This window comes from Oreochromis niloticus, linkage group LG20 (assembly GCF_001858045.2).
Source record: "Oreochromis niloticus isolate F11D_XX linkage group LG20, O_niloticus_UMD_NMBU, whole genome shotgun sequence".
NCBI classification, from domain to species: Eukaryota; Metazoa; Chordata; class Actinopteri; order Cichliformes; family Cichlidae; genus Oreochromis; species Oreochromis niloticus.
In genome coordinates, this window is record NC_031984.2 from 24,496,661 (window position 1) to 24,506,718 (window position 10,058).

The 10,058-nt window shown below is 42.4% G+C and overlaps 1 protein-coding gene across 1 annotated transcript; it reads right to left on the reverse strand.

The window, feature by feature from the left end:
• Positions 1-3,957: 3,957 nt before the first annotated feature.
• Positions 3,958-9,273, reverse strand: actr5 (actin related protein 5). Its single transcript, XM_003444856.5, has 9 exons — positions 8,854-9,273; positions 8,412-8,650; positions 8,128-8,297; positions 7,660-7,877; positions 6,540-6,704; positions 6,001-6,105; positions 5,635-5,774; positions 5,284-5,416; positions 3,958-4,435 (listed from the first exon to the last, which is right to left on the reverse strand). The coding sequence occupies exons 1-9, from the start codon at positions 9,235-9,237 to the stop codon at positions 4,112-4,114; spliced, it is 1,878 nt and encodes a 625-aa protein (XP_003444904.1). The 5' UTR covers positions 9,238-9,273; the 3' UTR covers positions 3,958-4,111.
• Positions 9,274-10,058: the final 785 nt, after the last annotated feature.

Sequence of the window (10,058 nt, forward strand, 5' to 3'; positions counted from 1 at the left end):
TGTCTGTGTTTATATTTCCCTTCAAGACTGCGCAGTCAGAGAGGCAAATGACAACAATAATCAGGATATATCCAGCGAGCGTTTTACAGCTGATGAGGAGACAGATTCCAAATACCTTTTTTAGTATAAAAGCATAGCCTACTTTTGCCTTCAAAGGCGACTCTGGAAAGTTTGTAGTTCAGTTCAAGTGACTTACAAAGGTGTGAAAAAAGTGACAGGTTTTCACTGAGCAAAAAACTGTTTTAAAACATCCACAAACTTCTCAAAGTGCTCCTGCAGCACAGCCAACTTTCCTCTGTGAAAAACATATAGTATTTTCAAACAAAAAAAGCTTTTAAGATTTTTATTTAGATAAAAATTCTACTTTTCCATCACACAGTTCCTTGAATAACACTGCAAATATTGACGGGCAACAGAGAAGTGGCTTAAACAGCTGGAATCTTCTTTAAAGGTTACTTATTTGTGCTTTTGAAGTCGGTTACTTTACGGCTCCTTCGTCAATAGTATGAATATGAGCTTGCAGTAGCCTCTGTTCTTGTGCATAAAAACTCCAAATTATTTTGAGTACAGTATCCTTACAGTAATTTTATCTACTCACAGACTGTCCATGTTCTCTGTCAGCAGGAAATACCAGCTGTGTCAGGGTCAGTCAGCCAAATGTTGATGTTATTGTATAGCATCTACATAAAGCTCCTCTGGTTGGATGGCAGCCAACATGTCTGTTGAAGATGAATCATTAAAGTCCCATTCTGGGAGTCAGGAAACTTAAGACAGTGGTACATGATAGAATTTTTAATGGAGCAATAGATTTAAATTCATGATAATAATGTGTTTTTACTTTGATTGACCACATCAAATGTTTATTTAGCAAAAATATGAGTCTATGCTTTTGACACACACCATCTAAACTTGCAGATCAAGCGGTCAGGGATCCGGGGACTTGGACTCCAAACTGCCCGGGTGACATCTAATCAAGCATCTGTGGGAAGCCTCTGAACTATCAGCCAGGAAACCAGGGTTAGAGCATCATGTTGGAACCATCATATCACATCTTTTTTTTCCCTTTTAGGCTCATTTAAATCACCTTTTGCAATGTTAACTGAATTTTGAAAAGTTTCTGCAGAAAACCAAAGTGAATTGTAATTTTAAAACGTAACTGTGGGTGCTTATAGGAGCTTGCACTAATGGGGGGGAAGTCTTATTCAAGACAGCCACTGGAGCAGCATGTCAGAGTCAGACTGACAGCAGCTGGCACGTTGAGCTCCGGGAAGGGGGTGAGATACTGAAGTGACATTTGCAGGCAAAAAAAACAAGCGCTATTTAAATGTAGTTGGACTTTAAAATGATAAAGAAGTACATGAACATGTAATGATTATGTGAAACTTCTATTTACAATAATCCATCAGATCCCATATTTTAGATTCATTTAATGATTTCAGTCATTAAGTGTCTCTAAATCAGCAGGTTTAAAGCTGGAGTCACCTTCATGTTTGCATGTGTGTTTATAGTTTAAAAAAAACGCCATGACTGACGAGAGAAGGCATGGGGAGAGGTGGAGGAGCTGTCTGCAAGAAAGCATCCCAGACTCACTGTTACCCGGTTTACATCATTCGTAACTATGCCAACAAGACACTCTGCTGACAGGCTATTTCATATATTGCAACCACGAAGACCTCTTTCAACTTTGAACTGGCGGGGAAGTGGATAATTTCACTGAGGATCTTTCTGGAATACAACAAGTTTTACACAGAAGCAATAACATAACTGATATTGGCCAGTCATTAAGAAAAATAATACCTTTTTGTGCATCTGTCACAGCTCCAACTCCAGGTCATTATTTTTTCCTCCCCTTTACAACAGGACTGTGACATGTGCTCTGAGCTGCCTGGCGTTCCTGCTGACCTACAACACTGGAGCTCACAAATAAATCCTCCTAATTGGACACTGGCCAACCTGGTGGCACAAACAGGGTGCAAGACAGAGCAGGCTTGTTTAAGAATACACAGGATCTGCATGGTGTACCTACAGTATCAGCAGCAGTGCTTGACGTGCATCACAGCTGTATGTAGGGTGTACAATAACTGCATCACAGCGGTGAGAAGAATAAGGCCACTGGAGATCCTAACCTCAGAAAACTGTTAGGATTAAAGAGTTTTTTGCATTTTGTAGAATCTCAACTTAGTCAGACATTATTCACCTGCTTTTTATACCAAGCAAAAACCCACACAACAGACTCCAGTAGCTCACATAAATGCTGTGCACTGAATGGTAAGGAGAAGGTAGAGAACATCTGCTGGGTTTTTTCCCCTCAAAATCATTAGGAAAGCCTGGCTGGACTGCAGCGCAGCCATAGAAATAAATCCTGGTTACTAGCTTTCACACATAAAAGATTGCCTTGTTTTTCCCCTTTAATCCCTCTAGTTACATTTGAGCCAATCAACCTGCAGTCACTGGCCTGTGTTGGCTCTGATTAGCCAAGTTCAGCCCTGCTGTGGAAACCGGGGGCTATTTTATGAGTGGGGTCGCCACACAGTTGTTTTGGGAAAAGTAGAACGTTCTGAACCTTGAGCACAGTTTAACGCCACATGATGCTATTAGACTTCAGAGGCCAGGTTCATAACGAGGACCGAGAAACAATGCAATGTACACACCCTCCAAGGCAACTCACGGTGTGTCAGACAAGACTCAAAATCTTCAGATGAGTGTGGAGGTATATACACTCGGTCACCAGCAGACCGGATTCACCTGCTGTCCAACGACTCCATGAGAATAAAGTCCAGTCAGGTTTTAGCATTAAAGGAAATCTGTGGTAAGAATGTGTCTCCTTCAGTCTGGCTGATAAGTCGGCTCTCAGGCAGCTTACATAAACTATTAGTACAAAACACTAAATACTGCTTGTAACTGTATAATAGTGAAGCCAGAGTGAGATTTTGTGTTCATTTGTGCCATCTAGTGGTAGAACAATATACTGCAGCACACAATTTTATTTATTTATTTACATTTAGAGCCCATCTACTTTTACCCGAAAATATTTTATTACATTGTTCTGGTGGCATTTAGAACAGAATAACTTTATTCTCCACATTAGCGGAAAATTGTGTGTGAGTCACCAACTCACAAATAAATTCATAATAAAAATACTGGCAGCAATAAGCCCACAGTCACACAAATGCATGCATAAAACTTTAGTACAAATACATCACAGAGTCTTATAACTCAGTATGCTAATTGCTTTTGGCACAAATGATCCCTTATACACCTTTTGGCTACCTAAAGGTGTCCTGTGAAGTCATCCTGAGGGCATTAGTTCAAAATAAGAATGTTATGTGGTCTTATGCTCTCTAATCACTTTAACACCCACAACAGAAATTATATGTTCCAGGGTCGAATTACTGGTCAGATTTTCTGTAATCTGTGACTTAGAGCTCAAAAAGGATTTCTTTGATAAAAACCTACAGGACAAAGAATTAAAGCTGGCATGAAAGAATGTTTTCACTAAGGTTAGGGAAAAGAAACTAAGACTAGCTGCATGTATAAATAGCACTAGAGGTGTTTGAGCGAATGTGTGTGGACATTCAGTAAACTGAACATTTAACGAGAAAACAGGAAAAGAAAGAAGAGAAGAAGAAGGAACAGAAGACGCGAAATATCAGATTTCTTTGACAATCAAAACACAGACAACGGTCTCCAAGAGGGGAAATGTTTTTGTTTTGTTTTTTAAAAACACAGACATACAAAATAAAATTATATTTACACAATAATACAAAAAATATCCTTGGCCTTTAACAACATTCATTTGATGCCTGTTCAATATGAACTCTTGTGATTTCACCAAGAACAGCAGTGTACAATACTCCTGATTCAGTTACAGTTATGTTTAGACGGGGCATTTCCCGCCTCTCTCAAGCTCCATTTTAGGTTTTTATTCCCAGCGCCTGAAATTCAAAGACCAAAGCGTTCAGCAGGACTGACAGCAGCTTCCTGGCGGTTGTTGAAAAAGCACGATCGGAGTCGAGCTGAAGGAAAGAGGACAAAGTGAAACCCTTCACTTCATCCTGAAATTATTCCTGAATTTCGGACACGTGGGGGGGGGATATCAGAGAGGTTTGCATCACGTGGTAACCATGGTAACATCAGCAACAGCACTAGCAGAGGAGGAGGAGGGGGTCGGGTCTGACGTAACCATGGTGATGGCAGCAGGAGCTTCTGTTGATGCTTGCATTGTAACGGATGGCTCAGCAGGGCGAGCGGGTTTAGCGATCTTCATGGGAACGAAAGCGTTGGAGGCGCAGTGCTCGCTCAGATACTCGCCTCCTTTCTCCTCGTAGTCCTGTCTGCTGATCCATCCCTCCGACCCTGCTCCAGGAGGGTGCTCCAACGCCCAGCCTCGTGCTCCATGCCAGGCATCCAAGGCTGGACAAGACGCCATGGTCACCTATGAAGAAGTTTTAGGTTACCTTCAGATGATTTTCAACAACAATCAAAACATCTGAAAGGACCGGACAGTTTAGCTGGAGTCATTTATCCCATAACTGTTCCCATAACTCACTTCTTTACTTTGAAACAAGCTCTTTTGCTTCATATCTAACTATATGCACTATTTACATGGCTGGCTACTCACTTGACACTTTATTAGGTACACCTTGCTAGTACTGGGTTGGATCCGTTTTTCCCCTTTAGAGCTGCCTTAATTCTTCAACCAAGTGCTGGCAACATTCCTCAGGACATTTTGGTCCATATTGACATGATTTGTCGGCTGTGGAGGGCGTTCACTGGATATGTTTTCTTTTTCAGACCATTCTCTGTAAACTCTAGTGATGGTTGTGTGGGACAATCTTCAAAATCACTTTTTTTCTCCATTCTAATTCTGGGTTTGAACTTCAGTGCCTGCATGTGATTGGCTGATTAGATATTTGCACTAACAAGCAGTTGAACAGGTGTACCTAACAAAGTGTACCGTGAGTGTATATTAGATCATTTATATTTATGTCACATCCCATGTTGAACTCTTTGTGTTTTCCTACTTTCACCTTTAGAAAAATGTTTGAGCTGATGACTTTAAAGAGACGATACAACCTTTTTCTGGGGTTTTGCGTTCCTTTACTATGTTCAAGTTTTTTTCCAGAGAAAACACGAAAGCTTAAAGTCCAGGGTTTTACGTCCACCTGAAAGCTCTTGTTTTCGGTTTTTTGTGGTTACTGTTTGAACTATTAGATTTTTTTTTTCCTTATCAAAAAAAGACAAAGTAAACATAACAGGGTTTTAGGAGAGCACAGGCTGTACCTTGAATTGTGACTGGAAGGGTCTCATGGCCAGCAGTTCTCGCTCTACTCTCTCTTTCATGCCAGGATACTGCATGTTCCCTCCGGTCAGAAATACATTGCTCACTAGCGCCTCCTGCTGCTCTGGAGTGTACCTATTTATGATTAAAGCATCAGAGTTCTCATCATTAACAAAAAAATAAACACCACCAGTAAAAAAATAATAAAAAAGTAACAATAAAAGAATGTTTAGAAGATATAACATAGCATTTTCTGGCTCCTTGTAATAATTTCATCAGGATGAGGTTATGTGTTTATATAACTTCTCTGCATATTTGTGCTTTTGTGTAAAACCGTTACATCCCATCATTACCTGGCCAAAACATATTGCAGAGTCTCCATCAGTCCCATCTGCTCCTCTCCAGTCAGCGAGGGCTGGAACAAAATCTCTGGACACCGCAGACGCTCCGTCCCCACAAAGAGCTGGTGGTACTCCGCCATGTTAAACACGGGCTGGAGAAGGAGGACGGGGGAAAAAGTTTTCCTTCATTAACGTAAAGTTACGACAAGTACTGACACCACCACGTGTTTCAAATGTTGCAATAGCAAAGTTATGCTCAAAAACTACTAGAAGTTTTTCTACACATTTTGCCACACATGACCGCAGCAGGTATCTCCCTGCACAGCATTAATGAGGCTCTACATGTCTCTGAGACATTCAGGTATCCTGTGCCATTACCTGAACCACATTAGCAGGTTTTTCTGGCAGCGAGTCCTCAGGGAAGTCAGAATCCATCAGTGCCACTCCATCTGTCTCGTCCATCGGCTGTTCCAGCTCTGACACCTGACAGAGAGCGACAGAACAGCCTCAGGCTTCGTGTCAGGAGCACTACATCCACCGCAGCAATCAAGCATAGATGCTGTAGAGCCTCGCAGCACAGTCGTGATAATGACATTTACACCTAATTAATTATTGGATCATTTCAATTTCACTTGTGCTCTGTAGTCATTTTCAGTGTCATTTGACAACTTGAGCTCTTCTTCTGGATTATTTACATAACCATCTCATTATAGATACAGTGCTAGCGCTGTCATATGCTCAGGTCATACATAGCATTCTTCTATTAACTGCTTTACCTTTCTACCAAAAAGCAGTTACAGACTTATTTATCCAAATACTGATTCAGACATAGAGTCTGGAAATGTGGGCACAGCACATGCAAAAACAAGTCAGTACAACCGAATTCTATTTTTTAAACTTGATGGCAGAACACCTACCTCCGCCTTTCCCTCTGCTCCATCACTGTGCAGCAGCTTCTGTCTACCCTGCTCTACAGCCAGCTGCAATTTGTTGATGTACGACTGCAACTCCTCGGCTGAATCCATATTAAGCTCCACCAGACTCTTGTGAAACTGATCCAGCAGGCCGTCCTCCAGCAGCTCCTGCACGCACACACACACACACACACACACACACACACACACATTACTCTATGATCATTAGGTGAAATACTGAGAAAGGATGAATAAACTCTAAACAGAATTAGAGTAAACTCATTTGGAGGCAACAGATGGAATTTTACATTTTTTTTTTTACTTTTTAGCTCCATTTCCAAACAATATACATTGAAAGTCTGTATATTAGCTCACTGATTTTTTTCCTGCACAATTTTATCAATACAACCAGTTTCTGAGCTTTCAATGAAACAAAAAACTATCTTTGAGCCCACAGAGTACAAATTTCTTAGCATATCTTCATGTCTTCTCTTGCTGGGGCCGTAGTTCCTTTTGATGATGCATGCCTGGGTAGCTGTTTCGTTTACCGCCATCCATAAGTAAAAATGATTTACTTACTAGACATAAACTCAGATTTACACCATTGAATAACTAAAATCCTACATTGCTTTCAGCTGTTTGATGTGTTTATTACTGAGTGCCAATTTCCATCTTGTCCTCCGTCCTCAGCTGGAACAATCAATCAATCATCTTTGACTCGCAGTGTAACTGCCAACATCTAAATTATGCATTTCTTTTTCTGCAACTCTCTTTAGCTCTTGCTTGGTCACCCATGGTGTTGCAAATGATTCCCGCAATCCCAGTGGAAGTGCAATGGAATGAAAATGTATCTGCCAATCAGGTGCTGTGTTAGAAATCATGTTGTTTGTCAACACTGCACTACCATTACAACTACCGTAAGTATGCATATTAATGTACCAGCCTAAAAACAAGATCCAAACCTCCTGTTGGCAGTTCCATTGAAATATAGAAAGGCAGGCGTTTAAAAAAATGGAAAAAGATGAAGAAACAAACAGGCTGACTGATAAATAAGACAGGAATCCTCCATCAGAGAGACAACTCTCATGCTTGTGAACTTTAAAAGGTCCAATAAGGTCCTTGCCTGTACTGCTAAGAGTCTGTCCAGCCTCTCTTGGTCCTGCTGCAGCTTCTCCTCTCGGCGGCGAGCATTAATCTCTTGAAGTCGTCGAAGTTGCTGAGCTCGTCTCTCTTGCCGCTCCTCTACACTCACACAGCCCCCCGGCACCTTACTCGAAAACGGAAGCTGCATACGGTGAACTTCCCGCTCGTAAAACTCTGGGCTGCGCCACTTTTCCAGCTCTGTGGAAAACACAGCACAGGGGAAATGCAAAGTCAAGGGGAGGAGAAAGCACATGCATGCACCTCTGTGCTGGCTCCTCACTCCTTTTATTCACAGTCATCTGTTTCTCTAGGAATTCTGAGGAGGAACTCACTGTGTGCATTTTACTGATGTTACTTAAATGATCCTTAGCTATCATAAATCCAAAGCATTTAATTGCTGTCCCATAAAAAAAAATGCATATTTATATGCGCATGGATATATTTGTACCTTCATGATAATCCACAGCGGTGTAGCTGTGCTCATGCAGCAGCTCCTCCATGCGGCTGAGCGTGATGGCAGCAAGGTGACCTGGGTATTTCAGCTGCAGGAGGCGCTGCAGGTAGGACGCTGCCTGGCTCCCAGCCACATTCACACGCTTACAATTTACAGCATCCAACCTCAAACAAAAACCAGATCAGAACTAAAACTATGGTGTGTGATAAAAATCAGGAAAGCAGAGCAAACTGTAAAAGCTGTATATAAATCATTCGTTTGTGCATGTTGATCCTTACCTGCCATTAATAACCGGCAGGATGTGTGAGCAATGGTACCCTGAGGACAGAACGATGCCCGTGTGTGGTGACTGGAGCTTCCTCTGATTGTTATTGTGGTAGAAACTGTACAAGGAATCCACACCGTAGGAGACGTATGGGACGCTGTAGCACTCAAAAAGCAGCTCTGACATCATCTGGCGGCAGTGCAGTGGGTTGCAGGGCGCCTCTGTCAGCACAATGGGGTGATCCACACTACCCTGCAATAATAATAATAAAAATAATAATACAAATAATAAAGTGGTGCTGATGTATTCTCTGTCCACGTGACTTGCATGACTATAAACAGCTAGCAGAAAATATCCCGGGAGTTAAGTTGTTCAATTAATCCTGAACTCCAGATACAAAACCTTCAAACCGACCAACGTTTCACTTAAAAATGACTAATTTAACTTCCGCTCACCTCTGACGTGATGCCCAGGTGTGTAAACACATAGTCGAAGATGAGCTCCTGGATTTCAAAGTTGACCACCACGTTTCGGTCAAACTGGCTCTTCAGCAACCACCGCAGCGGCTCCAAATTGGGGATGTCGTTACCGATCTGGGTCTCACTGCGGGCAGCGCCTCTGCTTCGCGCCGCCACCGACTTGAACAGGAGCCGCGGAGGGTCGAGCTCGGCCCCCGGAGCCGCCCAGCCGGCCCGGGTCTGGAAGGAGCCGTTATCTATCACTATAGGAGAGGGTGTGGGGGTCAGATACTGTGCGGGGAGCTCAAAAATCGGATCAGGAGAGGCTTTCCAGTCCTGGAACGAGAAAATCTGACACACCGGTCCTTCTTTGGAAGCCATTTTGAAAATGTGTAACTGCAAAATACAGCCGACTGGAGTCTCGGTGTCGCCGATTTAGAGTTCCTGACAGGTTTTTAAATAACTTTTATTTAACCTTTCATAGACAGTGTGTGATTTTAGCAATACGAACTGGAAACAAACACTGATTAAAACACACACACACACACACACACACACAATATACATGACAAATCCGAATGGAGAAAAGCATAAGACTAATAGTCTAGCTCAGTGATTCCCTAAATATGAGACGCCCCCCCTGGTGGGCTAGCAAAGTACTGCAGGTGGGCCTCTGTAACATTTATGTACAGTTGCATTCATCCATCTATCCATTGTATTTATATACAAAGTGAATTAAATCTGAGAATAGGAGGTGGTTAGTTTGTGATATTACTCTTTACTCTTATTTACTGCTCTTGTTTCGAAGTTTGTGTCCCAGTGGCAGGTGGGTCACACTTTGGCCTTAAAAATGTCTGTGAAGGTTCTCAGTCATCCAGGTCATCGTAGTCAAAGGAGTTTGCAAAGAAAAGCGTCTGGACTTCTTTAAGTTGCTTGAAGACGTTTCACCTCTCATCCGAGAAGCTTCTTCAGTTCTAAGGTCAAATGGCCATCTATAATCCAGTTTTGAGTTCCCTCCCCAGACGCCTTAACGCCCACTCACATCCTGGGCCATCTGACCTCAGGAATTCACATGACAAGGTGGGGCCAGGTTTCACAATGAGCTCACCCGAAACCCTGGCTGATTAGGTCCCACACCCGCTTTCACACCTTGGCGCATGTGATTAGAGGATCACCAGGGGGTCCTTTGTCCCTCTTTGGGG

Excerpts from the sequence above, each read along its gene's own strand:
- actr5 (XM_003444856.5), bottom strand. The coding sequence starts at position 9,237 with ATGGCTTCCAAAGAAGGACCGGTGTGTCAGATTTTCTCGTTCCAGGAC. Across the intron at positions 7,878-8,127 it reads CGCTGTGGATTATCATGAAG|AGCTGGAAAAGTGGCGCAGC; the intron begins GTACAAATATAT and ends TGTTTTCCACAG. Across the intron at positions 6,106-6,539 it reads GAGCAGAGGGAAAGGCGGAG|GTGTCAGAGCTGGAACAGCC; the intron begins GTAGGTGTTCTG and ends GCTCTCTGTCAG.